The sequence below is a fragment of the Populus nigra genome, chromosome 8 (genome assembly GCF_951802175.1).
Source record: "Populus nigra chromosome 8, ddPopNigr1.1, whole genome shotgun sequence".
NCBI lineage: Eukaryota > Viridiplantae > Streptophyta > Magnoliopsida > Malpighiales > Salicaceae > Populus > Populus nigra.
Genome location: NC_084859.1, coordinates 12,355,940 through 12,374,446, shown reverse-complemented (window position 1 = coordinate 12,374,446; position 18,507 = coordinate 12,355,940). Strand labels below are relative to the sequence as shown.

Genomic DNA, 18,507 nt, shown 5'->3' with positions numbered 1-18,507 from the left:
AAGTTAAACAACATACAAAATTTGGTAATATTAATTTAATAGTTAATACCAATATTCTATACAAATATCTCAATTACGTTACAAACACCTAACAAGAAGATTAACAGGAGGTCAAGGGGAAGGAAAATATCATGATCACGTTTTATATATTTTAATTCGATTCATTTACTACTACTATTATTTTTTTTTAGTCATGCAATTAGAATTAAGTCATCTCATCAGATCCAATCTAGTTTAAGACTTAAATTATTATTTTTTATATAAAAAAAATTTAAACATCCCATAACATCACAACATATCACGTACCACCTATCTAATTATATTATAGTAGTGCATATGCATGCCATGACCTTATATCCAGAGAGAAATATATTAAAATTTTAAAGGTAATGTAAATGATAAAATCTTGAGTTTGCTTTTTATTGATTACAAGTTTAAGTATTTCTAATATTTTTAAAAATTTATATAGTTATTAATTTTAAAAACTATAAAATTAATTTAACTATATATAAATTGACCCACACATCTACGGTTAAAAAAAAAAATCAAGAGTACACTCTATATTGTCAATGAATTAGTGAAAGCATAATATATAGACCGCATAGATAAAATTTATTTGCAAACAAAAAGACGAACCAAAAGAGCAAGAGAGAAGGGATAAAATGGATAATTGCAAACAAATAGTAATTTAAAAATAAAAACTCCATTAAATAGAAACAACATGAAATTAAAGACCGACAAGCAGAAGTCAATACCCGAACCACCACCCTTGCTTCCTGGTGAGGCCTCGTCTTCATGACAGTACTACTAATACAAAGAAAGGTCTTACCACAAAGCAAGGGTCACGTCGTGGTGCGCTCTTGACTCCCTCTATTTTCATCACACATATCATATACTACTACTGGGTTTTTTTCTTCTTCTTACACCCCCATGCATTCTCACATTTCACCCAATTATCTTCACTTCAGTCTTTTATTTACCAAATTACCACTGCTGCTACTACTATTACAGTAATGGTAACTTATTTGCAATCCTACCCTTTGCATTCCTGCTAATTACCTAAAGTCTCCCCTCTCTTTAATGAAAAACCAACCCCAATATATAGAGAGGGATTAGCAAAACAGATCCCTTGGTCCCAGATGTCAAGTGCCGTAACTACCAGATTGCCCTTGGTGTAAGCCAGGGGTTTTTCTCTGGGAGAGGGATAGAGGAGGGCAGACTTGAGGTAATTTGCGCGGCAAAAACTCTAAACCTGTTTCGATGCAGCTGTAGGCTCGATATTGCAAGAGCCCACAGCATTGCCGTTGTCAAGGCAGCTGCTAGTGGTGGTGATGGTGGTGGTTGTGGTGGTGCTGCTAAGAGCAGCGGTGATTTGGTTCACTGTGTTGCACAGATGGTTGTTTATTGCAGTAACGCTGGAGAGGTTGAGCTTTGCAGATGGAATAGTGCTTGCAAGGACTTGGAGCCCCACAGTGAGTAGACAGCCGTTGTTATGACCGTTTCCATCCTCGGAATTAGATGGCATTGAGTTGCCTTCACTGACAGCACTGCTGGATTCTACTGGAACTATGACAAAACCTAGTGGAAGTAGAGGAATGCAGGATGGATCCTCGCCACTCATTGCCAGCTGAATTGACTCAACATCAACGGTGGTGTAGACAACAAGGCTGCCGGATTGATCAGTGCAACACTCTTGTAGCATGAGCTCTACATGCTGTGATGAGTTGCTTGCAACCTATACATATATGTATATATATGTGCATTTATATCATGGATTTTTCATTATAGAGAATGCACACAATGTTGTGCATGAATTGTTACAGAGCAGGAAGTATAGAGATTTAGTTCAACAGTATCTAATTACTTTTTATGTAATTGGTAATAAGAACTAGCAAGTTAAACAAAAAAGGAGAGCAAATAATAATGATGTAAAAGTACATAGTAACAAATTAAACACGGAGAAGGAAAAAAGAGTCTTACGTTGATGCGCAGAAGAGAAATGCAGTTTCCTGGATGAGAGCCATTGGCAATGTGAGCAACCTCATGCAAGGCATTCCCATTGGAAAGAAGTTCCAGCTAGACAACACAAAACATAGGGACCCTTAATTATAATATAAACAATTTATTTTAATTGCTGAGAGTTCATAATCGATTATAAAAGACTTGTTATAGTGTCCACTAGAACCTGAGATCTGCGATGTTCATCCCTCAAGAGGTCAAAGACTTGGTAGTGAGGATAAGGCAGCCAAGTTGTGGATACTGCAGAGAGAATAACCCCATTAGGCTGCCCAGGCTCAGTGATTTTCCTTGTGGTAATTCTAACAGTGTCATCATATGAATCCGATAAACCGGTCCATGATTGGCCACTAGAAGAGCTGATATTCAGGCTAAATATTCTGATCATTCTTTGAGCCAGTCTCATCATATTCTTCCGTGCTTCAGGAGAGGGTATTACTGTGAATATATACCAGGATTGGAAGCGTTAAAATTGATGGCAGTTAAGCTGGTACAAGAACTAGTTGTAGCTATATAGAAAATGGATGCATGCATTTTAGGATCAAGCAGCTCTTCTAATATGGTTATCACATAATAATAGATGAATCAAATAATTTTTTTTTCTTTTTGGTATGGGTATCAAACATATATTACAGTCGAAAAAATAGCTAAGATTAAAAAAATTAATACAAGGTTTAGTGGAGCTCGATACTTGAGTTGATATTGTATACTTATTTAATTGGAATTATAATGGAAAAAATAATGGAATTGTAACCTCTTACCTCCTAGGTCAGAGATATTTCTAGCCATGAGGCTAGCAACCCTCTCGCATTGTCTCTGTAAGACTGTTAACCAGCGATGTGCTCCGAATGCCATCCCACTATAGACATACTGGCTAAATATCTGATGGACAGGCTTCTCCTCTATCTCTGCATGTTCTATCCATGTCACCTGTGTAAGGATCGAAATGTACAAGTCTCAAAAATCAGCATACAGTCAATTCTGAAGGCATGAGTTGAAGAAAAGAAATTTACTTAATTAATTAATGGAGGTTCAAACTTATGAAAGTTTTCCATCCGACTCTCCTCCAAGAAACAAATAAAAGCATGAAAACATAGAATTGAGGCTAGTGTATACCCTTGAGTACCCATTGGGCATGTCTTGAATAACACAACCGGACGGATGTCTCTTATACAGGGGAAAGGACGGCTGGATGTTGTCGTGGAGTCTATCAAGAGGGAAATCGACAATGGCCCAAGTGCCCTCCTCTACATTTTGATGGAAAAAGCGAAGAAAATACGTCTCCCGAGTTGGCACCAATGGGGAAAGAACTTGCAATTCAGCATACATCTGCTCGAATAACAAGTAAAAAAAATTAATCGATCTAGAAAACAAAAAAAAACTATGTTATATATATCAAAGAGTATAGTTTATAGAGTTCGATTTTAAACACTAGATAATGTAGGAGTTATTAAAAAATTGTAGCATCAAATGCATGCGTACCAGGTGAAGAGAACCACTTGCACCGGAAATGCCTGGTGTTATAACTTGAACAGTTTTTGCTCTAGCAACAATGGAGGGAAACAGCTCCATCCATTTATTCTGACATTTTATACAAAATCAAAGTCAGCTTAAATTAGCTTTCCAAATGAAAGCTAAAAAAGATATGGTAAGATGGTTAATGATTGAAAAACATTATGTTCTAAATATATAATATGTCTTACACATAAATTAAGAAAAGTGATTCAATAATTTTGTAAGGAGTTCAAAGAAATTCTTCTGAAATTTTGAGGGACTTACAGCATCCAGGAAAGCGTCAACCAAGGTTATGCTATTCATTATAACCACAGCACAATCACGAGTAGCTTCAGTCCTCGTCTCACTTGAATTCTGCTTGAGATTGGAAGGCCATGGAAACATTCTCCCGTGCTCTTCAAGATTAAGCACTTCCTTCCCATTTTCAATGTTTCTGATCCAAAGAGGCTCATTTGCATGACACATTTTCACAAGTTCATCCATGGACGACAATGCAAGTTCCATCGCAAGACCTTTTCCCTCCTCCATTAATACCACACCAGCCTGAGGAAATGAAGATGGTTCTTCGAGCACAGGCACAGGCACCGGCATCATATCGGTGCAAGTGCCCAAATACTCTGGAAACGGCCTTGAATACATGTTCATATCCAAATCCAAGGAAGGGGGAACGAATGAAGGAACCGGTAACATTGAGTGGATTTGCCGGCCGCCATACCGTGAAGTAATACAGCAAACACGCTCCAACTGCACAACATTTTAATATAAATAAGATTCATCGATCAATGTATTTGAGATGAAAGTGCACATCTAATTGACTGCTTCATTTAATTACTTGCTACTGTTATTTTTGGTGCAACAATTAATTGAAAATATATATATACCTCATCTCTAAGTCTTGCATTTTCAAGTCGAAGTTCCTCAAAAGGAATTGCTCCAAGCATGGCTTGGCCCCCACAATTGGGACAAATAAGACTGCGTAACTCCGCTTGTAGCCTGTAATTGTCATTCTTCAAGCTCTCATTTTCTGCCCTGAGTATAAGATTATCCGACCGGTCTTGCTGTGCCTATTAAATTCGATGTAGGTAACAAAAAATGTACACCAACATTAACAGTACTTACACTCATAGAAACCTAGCTAGCGGACTTACTTTGTCAATGTAACCCTAAATGCCACCCATATCGCATTGAAAGCTGTGCACTCTTTGGGAAGCAGATGTGCAGGTAAGGGTTTAATACATGTCCCAGAGGGATATTAATGGTGACAGACTGTATATCTAGTAGATAATATATATATGTATGTGAGACTGCAAGCGATGAGGCAGTCGCCCAAAGTTATAAATGCGATCCTTTTGCTACAATGCTCATGATGATGGCCAGGTAAAAACGTTATCAATGGACGACGCGCCCTGTTGGGAATCGCGTTCACCATGTGTAAAAAAAGAAAAAGAAAAGTTCAACGGCTTCATTAAGAGTTGGGACATTTTAGGGTTACCATGAAAGTGAAAGATCTAAGAGAGAGAGAGAGAGAGAGATGAAGAGGAAAAAAAAAAGAGAGGTAATATGTTTTACCTTCATTTGGGTACGGCGGTTTTGGAACCAAAACTTAACTTGGCGTGGTTTTAGACCAAGTTCTTGGCTAAGTCTCATTCTTTGTTTGTCATCTGGGTGTGGACATTCTTTAAACATGCTGCAAAACCAAAACCATTTTGAATAAGATAGCTAAAAAAGGTTAGAGATCATAGAGTGATTAATTAGTTTGCTTCCATTAGAAGTAATATTTTATGTATAATGTGATTGTTTAAAACAGAATAACATGTGCTGATCACTGCATATGTCTAAATAAGAAGATTTTGCATGAAGATAGAAAATCAAGAGAGCGTGCTCTTTTAGGTTTTGACGAAATGATTTTGTTGACAGAGAAAAAGTACAGAGGGTTCTGCGTGGCAATTTTGATGTGTAAGAGGCATATATTCATAATTTTTTAAGAGATGTGCAAAAATAAATTAGTGACATACGCTTCCATTTCTTGGATCTGAGCTGCAGTGTGCCTATGGTAACGTTTCTTCTTTGGAGGTTGCTCGCTGCTTTCTTGCTCGTTCCCTGACCTGTCTTCAAGTTGTTCACTGCCAGAACCACTTTCCATTTCCTCCTTCCCTCGCATGATCACTAACCCATTTTCTTCTTTCTAAACCAAAGAAACCACATTGTACGAAATTTTCTTATTATTATCCTTGGGATTTTAGAGAGAAAACAAAAAAATAAAAGAAACAAGGAGATCAAAGAGTACTCTAGAGATTACAGGGATGATGGGTGAGAAAGTGTGGAAGGGCATGCTTGACATGAAGCTGAAGTTAGGGTTTCCGATCGGCGATGAGTAGAGGTTATCAGAAGAGACTACATTCCCTCCCATGCTTGACATAACTTGGCAATCACCAAACATTTTTGCTTGGTTCTTTGAGATATATGTGAAGAGATGAAACCAAGTACTGTTTTTCTTTTCCAACTAGGTCTTGGTGTTGTTTACTTCTTCACTGGAATAAAAAGAGATGAACTTGAATATCGTGCCTGCATTACATAAAAGGAGAAAACTGCATCAAAAATTAAAGATCAGTGTGATGGGGAAAAAAATACAAATCCTTGTGCGAAAAACCTTAATCAAATCTAAACATGGAGTTCCAAACACGGAGAACCTCACAGCAAGGACAAAAGGAAAGGAAAGAAGCTGAGATGTAAGAGAACAATTAAAATCTTCTGAAAGAAGAATAAGAAAAGGTTGTAACGATTTTCTTACACCACAACAACGAACTTATCCTATGGCTTGAAGGGGGAAAAAAAGAAGAAGGTAAAATTCAAAGTCCTGTAAAGTTCCAAAAACCACCATGAGAGACTCATGAGGATATATGTGTGTGTGTGTGTGTGTGTTACGAAGCTGCAAAAAACAAAATTCAAACAAAGTTAAACGGAAAAGAAAATATTTACATAGTAGTGAGAATTAATACCACCAACAATGATATGTTGGTTGTGATCTATAGAATTTTTGGAATTGAAGAGTTAATTTGAAAGAGAGAGAAAAAGAAGAGAAATCTCTCCTTTTTTATTCCGAAAGCAAGCCCCACTCTCTCTCTATATATCTCGTTCTTATCACTGCTAGCTAGTCTGCAACTGTTCTTTCTCTCTCCCCATAATCTCTCCTTCTTTGTCATAAATTGCGCCCATTAATTCCTTTCACCGTGTATACTGTATAGGGTTAAAACTGGGATTTTAATTTTTTGGGTTTGACAGAAACCAATAAAACACCAATTACTGATGGGCTCTCATGCGTTCCCCAAGTCTAAGAACCCTAAGTCAAACCTTTCCTCTTTTACTCGCCAAATTTGTGATTATGTCTTGTGATTGGTCCGTGTGTTACATTCGATCCGCGTTGTAGCGACGGGCGGTTCTGTACTTTTGTCTCATGGTAGTTTTCAGGGCTTCTTTTTCACTTATGGCTGGAAGACCGAAAGGGCTTGGATTGGGTTAAAAGAGTCGATGCACGGCTAGAGATGGCTAGAGACGGTGGAGGAAATGATAAAAGAATAAAAGCTAGTAGAAAAGTCAAAGAAGGGGTCAATAAATCATAGCCGTCAGTTTTGTGGGCCCATGAGAGATCTACATTTATGTGCCCGAATAATTGAGAAGTGCTTTTTATATATTAAAATTAAAAAAAATATTATTTGAACACGTTTTCAAACAAAATTTTTTAATATTATTTTGAAACATAATAATAATTATTTTTAAAAATATTTTTTATTTAAAAATAAATTAAAATAATATTTTTTATTTTTTAAAAATTTATTTTTAACACCACCATACTAAAATAATTTAAAAAATATAAAAAAATAATTTAAAACAAAACAAAAATAACACCCAATAACGTACACTGCATTTAAACATGGTTTCTTGTGTGATGGAAGAGGGCTAGGAGGGACCAGACCAGCCTTTATCTTCGGTCCAAGAATTAAACCCCATTTTCTTCGGAGCACTTCATGATTATGATTTTTTTTCTCCTTTGTGGTATGATTTTCTTCTGTGGACATTTTTTTTTTTATGAAATCGAGAATTTGGGTGTCTCCCTCTTGGTTTCATGATTCTTTTTTTCGTCTTAAATGGACCTTTTTGTCCGAAAATATGGATTTTGGGAGGATAATGTTTGGAATATCCTGATTCGGTGAATTGAAGTTGTCGAGGAAACTTAGATTCGGTTCGCGTGCAATTTTAATGAAGGGATCTTTTTAATTTGTTTCTAAAATCTCCTTGGTATCATATATTCATTCTTTTGTGAAGGTCTCGTCTTGGCCTAATATGCCATTCAGGGGGGTATATATCGTTATTGAGTAGCCGGTGGTTGCTACTAAGCTTACCCAACTGTTCAATTTTAAAAAATATAATATTATTTTAAAATATTTAAAATTAAAAAATATTTTAAAAAATAATTATTGACACACTATTAAATACCCTTTTATTAATTTCAAAATCCCATAAAATTAATTAAAATATTAATAAATTAATCTGAACATCAATATTTTTTTAAAAAAAATACCTGCTCGGTACAGGACATGCTTCAAATTTAAATGGGAATACACTTGAGATCACAAAGATTTTTGTTACGGTACACTCTTTGATTTCCTGTGCACGTCGTTTGCCACGTGGGCGTTGTGCGCGCGTCATTGACTCGTTTCAAGGCTACCACAATAAACAAGTTTCAGAATGATGCTCGTACGTACAAAGAGCGACATGGTTCTCAAATTTATCTATCATTTTCTCTTCTTTTTTTGAAAAAAAAAACTCGGTAAGTATATTATTTTTGCATATTGTGATGGAACATTTTCTGATCTAGTTTTTTAAACAAGAAGGACGTATTTACAAGTCGATAAAAGAAAAAACATAAGTAAATATATTCTTAAAATTTATAAATGGTTAAATATTTATATATATATCAAGGCATGTGATAAATTATTCTTTTTCTAATTGAAAATTTTAAACTCTGATAGTATTTGAATTTTAAAATAACAATAATTGATAATGTTGTTTATATATAAAAAAAAATTTATAATTATATAATTATAAAATTTACTTATTGAACAGGATGTCTTGATTCACCACAATTAAATAGCATATAATTATATATTTTCTTGAATTTGATGTTTGTCAAGTATTTTTTTTCACTGTATTCTTCAATAATTGTCATTTAAGATAACAATATATTAATAAATTCTTACTCGAGGGTAGTTCATCATCATTATCATCATGTCTTGGAATGTGATTAATTTTTATTTTTTAATGAGACTCGAAATAATACGAGATAAATATTAAAATCTCTCTAACATATTATATTCTCAAATTTATTTATCATTATCTCTTTTATTTTTTAAAAATCTCTATTTTTTTTTGAAAAAAAACCTTGGTAAGTATATTTAGGGGTAATCATTTTCGGTTCGGTTCTGTTTTTACCTACAAAAATAACCAAATTAAAAATTATTTTAAAAAAACAAAACTAGTTCCAACCGACCAGTTTCGGTTTGGTTATTTAACTAAAGAACAGAAAAAAAAACTTGTATTGTTTTTTGGACTGTTTTTGAGCTTTCTGATGGGCTTGTAATTGATGTTAATATAATCTAATTTTGTTACAAGATTCTATAATATATTTAATTTTTTTATACTGAATATTCATTTATAATGCATTATTAGTGCTAATATTGTGTTCAATATGCTGCAAGCCTTCATAATAATTTTTTTGGAGTAAGACTCCTACATTAAAGTTAATTTAAATAACACACACCAAGTTCAAATTTAAATTACAAAACATTGCCTTTAAAAAGGCTTAAAAAAACAACAAATGAGAAATAACCTTGTCATAAAACACTTCATGCAAAAAATATATATTTTCATTGTGCAAATCATCCCAATCAAAAAACACATCAAGAACATTGCACTTTGATCGATTTCTTAATACTATTGACATCAAAACCTGGAATTCAAGATCTAGAATTATAACATTATAAATTAAACTAGAAGATATAAAAATAAAAAAAATAGTATTTTATCATCTAATTGACTTTTAAACTAATTATCATATGTTGCTAGATGTAACTTTCCATTAAATTCTACAAAATAAAAAATTAGACATGTTAAATGATTGAAAACACTTTAATTAATAAATCACAAAATAAAAGTTGCAAGTTTATAAAAAAAATTACAACAATATTCATGCTACAAAATAATTTATAACAATTATTCAAGTTCTACAAAATATTCAAATGGGCATGTCAAAATTAAAAAAAAAAAATATTGCTTATTTTGTAGTTCTGCAGAATCTCCTGCTTCTGTTTGCAGTTGCACAGATCAAAATTATTTCAAGGCCATGGATTGCTTCACCACAAAATCCTAATTCATAGCATATCATATGGGGCTGACTTGTCATGAAATCCAGATCAAACTGGTTAGTAATTTTGTTTTTTTTATATAAAAAAAGGCTGGTTGGTGGTTTAATTATAGAACATATATGTATATATCAACATTTTCAGGAGCTCTGGAGAATCCATAAACATCAACTGAGAACACAAATCAGGCTCAAATGCTTACTTAATCAACAAAAAATCTCACGGCAAGGATTTTTTATATAAAAAAATTTCCAGACACAAAAACAATCTAATAGCAACACTCATTAATAAAATATATATCTAATCTTACACAATTATTTCTTAACATATTAATCTACCCTGATATCAGTCTGCTAGATCTGGAGGTGAGAGCATGTAAGATACAGAGATAGTAAAAACAGAACATATGTTAAAAAACTAGAGATTGATAGTCTTCCATGAAGCCTATCGATCACAGTACCACAAAGCATATGTTAAAAAAAAAAAAAAACAGAGATTGATAGAAAAAAAAAATCATACAAGGTGTGGCAAGATTCAATGTTTGATGTGAGAGAGGGAGTCGGGGAGGTGACTGATTTGCTAGATTTGAAGGTTAGGTGTGGTGTGTGCTGTGCCCGTGTAGGAGAGGGAGGTGTCCCTAGTTTGTTAGATTTGAAGATAAAGATGAAGATTGAAGTCTTGTCGAAGTTTTGTTAGACAACTAAAAGTCTAGATCTGGACATCAAGTTTTGTAAAATGATGGATAAAATATTTTTTATCAGGCTGAGAGTGTGAGAGATTGAGATTTGAGAGTTATAGCTTGTGAGGGTTGGGGCGGGGGAGGAGCAGCTACTGGATGCGAAAGGAGGTTCTCCATGTTTTAGAAAGGGTTTTTATAGTTTTTTTTTAAATAAACCGGTTCGATTAGGTTTTTTATGTTTCAATATTATCAAATCAAAACCGAATCGAACCGAACCGGTTGGTTTTTTAAAAAATCGAATCAGTTTTTTCAGTTATTTTTTTTCCAGTTTAATCGGTTTTTTTCTCACCTCTAAGCATACTCCATCTAATTTTGCATATTGAAAGGGAACATTTTATGATCTAATTTTAAACTAAAAGGTGTATTTACAGGAATTTACTTCTTTTATATATATATAATCCAATTGAAAGAGAATTTTAAATGATCATAATAGCAACACTCATTAATAAAATATATATCTAATCTTACACAATTATTTCTTAACATATTAATCTACCCTGATATCAGTCTGCTAGATCTTGAGGTGAGAGCATATGAGATACAGAGATAGTAAAAACAGAGCACATGTTAAAAAACCAGAGATTGACAGTCTTCCATGAAGCCTATCGATCACAGTACCACAAAACATATGTTAAAAAAATAAAAACAGAGATTGTTAGAAAAAAAAATCATACAAGACGTGGCAAGATTCAATGTCTGATGTGAGAGAGGGAGTCGGGGAGATGACTGATTTGCTAGATTTAAAGGTTAGGTGTGGTGTGTGTCGTGCCCATGCAGGGGAGGGAGGTGTCCCTGGTTTGTTAGATTTGGAGATGAAGATGCAGATAAAGATTGAAGCCTTATTGAAGTTTTGTTAGACAACTAAAAGTCTAGATCGGGGCATCAAGTTTTGTAAAATGATGGAGAATTTATTTTTTATCAGGCTGAGAGTGTGAGAGATTGAGATTTGAGAGTTGTAACTTGTGAGGATGCGAAAGGAAGTTCTCCTAATTTTAGAAAGGGCTTTTATAGTTTTTTTTTTAAATGAACCGGTTCGATTCGGTTTTTTCTGTTTCAATATTATCAAAACGAAACCGAACTGAACAAGTTGGTTTTTTAAAAAATCGAATCAGTTTTTTCAGTTATTTTTTTTCCAGTTTAATCGGTTTTTTTCTCACCTCTAAGCATACTCCATCTAATTTTGCATATTGAAAGGGAACATTTTATGATCTAATTTTAAACTAAAAGGTGTATTTACAGGAATTTACTTCTTTTATATATATATAATCCAATTGAAAGAGAATTTTAAATGATCATAAGGTGATGAATAAATTACCCACTTATCAATCAAACTAATTCTCCAAAAATACATTTCATCCTCGTAATTAGCAATTCAATTAAAGTCATCTCTTGTTCCTAATTACGTGCTCATCAAATTACATCCATCGGTCCATCTCGTGATAAACTAAAGCATGATGATGAATACTCCGTTTACCAAATTGCTTCTATATCAGGGTATAAGCATATACAGACTCGAATAAGACCAAAGGATGATATGATGAATCAAAGAAAGAATCCAAATTCCAGAATAAAAAGAAAGAGGCTAAAACGGTCGATCCGTTTTCGAGAAAGAGTCCAACCATTTTCTAAGGTTATTTACATAAGTTAAAATGGTATTGGACTCTTTGGAGAAAACAATCAAATTAACCTATTTTTTAAAAAATAGCCTATTTTACATGAATATTATTGTTTAATGCATTTAAAAATAATGTGAAATTTTAGGTCATTACACTTTGTTCTTCTCAAAACACATCACTTACTTCCCATATTGAAATACGGTAATTTTCACAAGTTTAATTAGTTATTACCTAATTAATTGAAGGAATCTTAAACTCTACATATTTTTGTTGTAAATAATAATACTAGATTGTATTTGAAAGTGAAAATAATTAAACTTGAGTTTAGGGTTCTGAAATTTCACTTTCTTTTACAAAATGATTAAAATACTTTTAAAAGCGAGTTTTATAACTTGTGCCCAAGGTTTCGTTTTTACTTTTTACACTGATTTTTTTTTTGTAATTATAATTTTACTGAAAGGCAACCTAGTAATTTAACAAACAAAAAAATCCAACGGGTGGTAGGCATTTGTAGCCTTCAAGCAGAATGTGTGGCCTCCTTTGACAACTAAAAATATCCAATTATCATGACATTCGAAACATCAGGTGGAGGTGCATCCAATAGGGTGGCGCATGTAGTGTTATTCATGTGGTTTGACGGTGATGAAATTTTTTTTATATTTTCTTAGGATTCACGCTGGTTTAGTAAAAAATAAAAGTTATCCTCTCATTTATTTTCTTCAATTATAATCTTTGTTTTTTTATTCCTCTTTATTTATTTTGAATATTTTATTTATATTTATTTATTTTTTTAATTTCATCCATTATCATTTTATTTTATTTTATTTTTATATTAAATATGTCATCATTTTTTTTATCGTTATTTTTTTTAAAATTATTTTTTAAATTGATTTTTTTTCAATTTCATTTCTTGTCATTTTATTTTTATATTAGATATTATTCTCATTATTTCAAATGTCTTTTTCTTCTTTGGATCCCTTTTTGAAATTAATTTTATTTTTTAATTTTATTCTTCAATATCGAATTAGTTAAAAATTAAGCTTTATAATTGTTTCAGTGCAATGATTATAGCCTGAATGATGAAATTGAGAAAGGGCCTTTGAGCTTCGTAATTTTTTTTGATGTGGTGATATCATTATTTTTTTTAGTTTTATACTGTTTTTTTTTTCAATTTCATCCTTCAATATTAAATTTATTAAAAATCAAGTTTTTTTATTTTTTTATTTGTATTGTACGAGAATGGTGTCTGACCTCACAACCTAGATTACTAGTTTGCCATGTTAACTTTGATTTACTCAAGATTTTATTTTTTTGTTATTTTTCAATTGTTTTTTACTTTAACTTTTAATATTGGATTATCTTGAAATTCTGTTTTGAAATTTTTTTTCTTTTGACAATTTTTTTTTTCCTGCATGTCATTGTTATTTTTTATTTAGACTCGGTATATTTATTGTTGTTATTTATTTATCATATAATTAAATTAAATTTTTTTAAAGGATCTATAAAAGTCTATAACTAAGTTGCAGAATTTTTTTTATGCTTTTAAAAAACACTAATTGCACTTAAACATCATCTTCTTTAATTGAAAAAAATTTGATCCGTCAAAGCACGCTATATGGAGCCAAAATCCAAACATAAACGACAATCTCAGACACTGAAGTCGGCAAAAATCTGAAAAACGCCAAAAATAAAAACAGATTTTTGATGTTCTTGAGACTACAGAACGCCTTACTTCAAAATCACACCGACGCACCGAGACACACGCACACAAAATGGCACTTCTCTACACCTCACACTCCTCCCTCCTGTTCTCCCCCTCTTCTTCCAAAAAACCCAACAACCCACTCCCTCTTTCCAAAACCCCACCACTACCATCTCTCTCTTTCTTCCGTAAACCCCCTCAAACCCTCCGTTTCCTGACTCAAATTACTAAAAAACCCAAATTCCGGACCCTCCTCACACACATCTCCTCTTCCTCCTCTGACCCGACACCTGACTCAGATCCTGAACCAAACTCACCTCCGGTAGGTATCACTGACGAGTGGGGTGAGAAGGCAGAACCCGAACTCGAACCTGAATACCCGAAAGCTGCGGACTTGGATCCTCCGAGAAATGATGACGAGTGGGGTGGGGAATTTGTTGCCGTGGAAAATGGCAACGCAGCGGCACCGAGTTCCAGCAGTGCTGTGGTCGTGGAGAAGGATGAGAGGGTTGAGGAGTTGAAGAGGAGTTTGGTAGATACGGTCTATGGTACTGATTTTGGGTTTCGGGCCAGCCAGGAAATCCGGGCTGAGGCTTTGGAGTTGGTTAATCAGCTGGAGGTTGTAAATCCAACTCCGGCACCTGTGGATGCTACTGGGGTGCTTGATGGCAAATGGGTTTTGGTGTAAGTTTGCTGTTTTTTTGAACTTGATCACTCTTTTGAGTTTCTGATCGTATCACGTGAATTTATTTTTGTGTCTTTTTATAAATGGTTAAAATAAAATTGGAATTTCTAGATTGATAAGAGACAACTTTGAGATTTTGGGATCTATGTTTTTATGTATTTACTTTCGAGATTGAGGATTTAGTAACTAAATTGTCGAGCATTCATTTGAATAATGAAATTGAATATCAAGACTTATTGATTGTTGTTTAAATGCTCAAATTCAATTTTGGCATTTTGATTAGGGGCACCATGAATTCACCATTGGAAATTTGATTGAAGTTATAGAATAGGTTTTTCGATGGAAACAACTTAGTTGGGATTATCATATTACGGGAAACTGGTTTCTTAAACTGCTGTGATGCTTGAAAATGAAGTGAACAAATAGTCATTTGTATTTCATATTTAATGTTTCTGTTGACAAAATTACATGGACTCGGTTTGTTTGCTGCAAAATTAACCACAATAAGACCAGCTTGACCATTTGCAATGGAATCAATAGGAAGCATTGTCTTATGTTGGAAGTTCACCACATTAAATGTGTGTTCATTTTGGCCTAAAACTATCAACATAAAACTGCTTTCTTTGCCACCCTTTATGTTGGCACATACCAAATGAAATGCATGAGGATTACATTTCGGTGGAACTGCGGTTATGCTTCCAGAGAGTTTCTGAAAAATGCAGATTTTTGCTGGTGATTTAAGTTGCATGATGGAAAACATTGTAACAATCATCTTGGTGAATTGACAAAAATTAGATCATTTTTTTGTCATTTATATTGTCTTTAAATATGAATTATTTTTATTTAATTTGGATTTATTATTGACAGGTATACTGCATTTTCAGAGCTGTTGCCACTTCTGGCAGCAGGTGCTACACCTTTCTTGAAAGTGAAAAGCATATCTCAAACAATTGATGCTAGCAGTCTATCTATAGTGAACTCAACCACATTGTCAGGCCCTTTTGCTACTTTCTCCTTTAGCGCTTCTGCTACTTTTGAGTTTCGGACTCCTTCAAGAATACAGGTACCTCTTAAAACTGTTGAAACAATGTTGTCTTTTTTATGTAAAAAAAATTGGAAAGAAAACTAGAAAAATATAGTAATATAGCATCTTCTTAAGAAAGCAGAAAAAATGATTGCATTGGAAAGATATTGTTTTAGTTTAAGCTTTGTGGCCCCTCTTGCGAAGAGTTGGTTTCTCAAAATTTCCCCTTCGAACTTCTGGCATTAGGATTTGACTAAACCTTACTAGTCTCCTCTACTTTCAATATGCTCAGGTGGAGTTTAAGGAAAGCGTGCTGCAACCTCCACAGATAAATTCCAGCGTAGAACTCCCAGAAAATGTTGATCTTTTTGGGCAAAAGATCAATCTGTCTCCCATCCAGCAATCTCTTGGTCCTCTGCAGGAGGCAGCAGCAAATATTGGAAGAACCATTTCTGGCCAGCCACCGCTTAAGGTACCCATTCCAGGCAACCGAGCAAGCACCTGGCTTCTCATTACCTACCTTGATGAGGATCTCCAAATCTCAAGAGGGGATGGTGGTCTTTTCGTTCTTGCTAAAGAAGGAAGCCCTCTTCTAGAACTCTAGCCAGGTGCATTCTGCAACCTGCAACGTGCTATCTATAAATTGGATGTACAGTGTCTTCTCTTCTATACTTGACCTTGTAGAAAAGGGAATGGTTTAAATGGTGAATAAGATGCCTAGATCCAGCAGAGGAAAAGAGAGAAACTTTGAAACCCTTACATTCCGATATAATTATAAGATTACACATTTTTTTAATGGGTTTTTCTACATGTAAAATTATAATTCCAAAGGAAGATATTAAAATGCAGGTGCTTGGTAACATCCTCAAGTTTTAAGAGATTAAGATTGATGAAGATGAAAGTGGGCAGGCAGAATTCAAATGCATTGGTTGCCTATCTGTTCAATGTGTGTATAGGACTACGGTTTTGATAAATGAAATCAAGATGTCAATTAACGCTGCAGAACACAAATTGCATCACACATTCATATGACTGAGTCAAGTTGGAGGAGAGTCCACCATAAGGCATTTGGAGGAGAGTCCAACATAAGGCGTCTTTATTAAAGTTCTGGTAGCAAAACTTTATGTACTTTGCTAAAACTTGCTCTTAGTTTTCTTGGTGGCAAAAAACACAGATGGAACTATATCTAAACTATGCAACAAATATTTCAACTGTAGTTTTGATACCCTTCGAAGTCTCCTCAACCATGTATCTAGACCTCACTCTGTATTCTTTGAGCAAATTGTACTGCACAAAGCTGTGAGGTAGGAGGCTAGCAAAGCCACAGAAGGGGGAAGCAACTAGCGTGTAATATACATCCGTAGAAAACAAGAAGATTATCACACCGAAAATACAGTATGGACAAACATACAGGAAAAATAGCAAATATTATTTCGTAGCATGGTTTATCTGTCATTTTATCTATTACTGATTTCAGTTTCTTTCTTTATCAGATCACGCACAGGGGATTTGGCATTTAACTCCGTCAGTAGAAAATTGAAAATTCTATTTTTTGTAGGTTGGTGAGATGGAATGTTCTTCATAGTTCATGCTACTGCATCATTGCGTTGTTCACGAGTAGATTTAAGATCAAATAAGAGGTACTCGGGCCCATGGATTTAGTGATATGATAGAGATTGTTTTTTAAAATGTTTTTTTAGAAATATATTAAAATAATATTTTTTATTATTTTTTAAAATTTATTTTTAGCATATTAAAACATAAAAAAAATAAAAAAATTTTGAAATAAAAAAATTTAACTTTTAATAAAAAGCAACCATAAAAGAGAGATGAAATAACAAGACACGCAGGCCAGGGCTAAGCACCCCTAGCCTGCTATTGGTGAACTAAGCATCGGGCCTGCTCTGTTGTTGATTTTTTTCTCCCCTTTTTTTCGTTTTTTATTACACTCCAAATTGTTTTTACAAAATCCATTTACTCTTTAGTTTTGAAAAGACTCTTAAATACTATTATAGATTTTTATTTAAATTTTAATAATTTTTTTCTAATTATTACGTATTTGATCTCAAAATAATAATACTAATAATAAATTGTTCATGAAAATTTAATTGAAATTAGTTTTTTTATTATTAAAATGTTTAAATATATTTTAAACATGATTTGATCATATTTATATATTTTTTAGTTTTCAATCATAAAAAATATAGGCATACTATTCTTGATATTTTTTGATAACTTATTTTAACTAAGTGTGTGTATCAGCGGAAACAATAATTCTAATTAAAAATATTGTACTGGATAAGATAAAACAGAAATACGTTCATAAAAAAATTATATTTATGAAAAAAATCAAAACAATTATATTTTCCGGCTTCAATGACAATGCCGAAGAATTTCCTAAGACCTGGAATTTTATATATATATAATTAAAAAAATTTCGGTTTCCTTGTAGCGTAGCGCTAACATACAAACTAGTATTAACCAAATGATGATGTCGAACAAATTTCTTATAGTTTTCAAGCCCGCACAAGATTGTGGGTTGGATCAAAATTTTATTGAATGTGTCAAAAAGTATTTAGGTCGTCTAGAACTATTTGATATTTTTATTGAACCAAATCCAACAACTTAATCTTAAAGTCTCATAATTTAACTCATTGCCTAACTTGAGTTTAAATTTAAATCGTGTGAGTTTTTTTGACATGACTAAGTCAACTTGGCTAGTTCAAAGGCATCCCATCTCGATCAACCAATAAAAAAAATATGAGGATGAAATTGAGAAAAAAAAATTAAC

The 18,507-nt window shown here is 33.3% G+C and overlaps 2 protein-coding genes across 6 annotated transcripts; one reads left to right on the top strand and one right to left on the bottom strand.

The window, feature by feature from the left end:
- Positions 1-704: 704 nt before the first annotated feature.
- On the bottom strand, positions 705-6,706 carry LOC133701093 (homeobox-leucine zipper protein HDG5). 5 transcript variants are annotated; one of them, XM_062124890.1, is made up of 12 exons: positions 6,511-6,706; positions 5,831-6,096; positions 5,547-5,716; positions 5,101-5,218; positions 4,413-4,595; positions 3,796-4,275; positions 3,499-3,597; positions 3,133-3,345; positions 2,778-2,946; positions 2,186-2,454; positions 1,981-2,076; positions 705-1,735 (listed from the first exon to the last, which is right to left on the bottom strand). In XM_062124890.1, the coding sequence occupies exons 2-12, from the start codon at positions 5,969-5,971 to the stop codon at positions 1,247-1,249; spliced, it is 2,427 nt and encodes an 808-aa protein (XP_061980874.1). In that variant the 5' UTR covers positions 5,972-6,096; positions 6,511-6,706; the 3' UTR covers positions 705-1,246. The 5 variants fall into 5 exon arrangements, with proteins under 5 accessions (XP_061980874.1, XP_061980872.1, XP_061980873.1 ...); XM_062124888.1 differs by having other exon boundaries at positions 6,531-6,706; XM_062124889.1 differs by lacking the exon at positions 6,511-6,706 and adding an exon at positions 6,182-6,487.
- A 7,257-nt stretch (positions 6,707-13,963) lies between these two features.
- On the top strand, positions 13,964-16,512 carry LOC133700367 (plastid lipid-associated protein 3, chloroplastic-like). The gene is made up of 3 exons (XM_062123873.1): positions 13,964-14,691; positions 15,560-15,755; positions 16,009-16,512. Exons 1-3 carry the CDS (start codon positions 14,078-14,080, stop codon positions 16,318-16,320), a joined length of 1,122 nt encoding a protein of 373 aa, XP_061979857.1. The 5' UTR covers positions 13,964-14,077; the 3' UTR covers positions 16,321-16,512.
- The last annotated feature ends 1,995 nt before the right edge of the window (positions 16,513-18,507 follow it).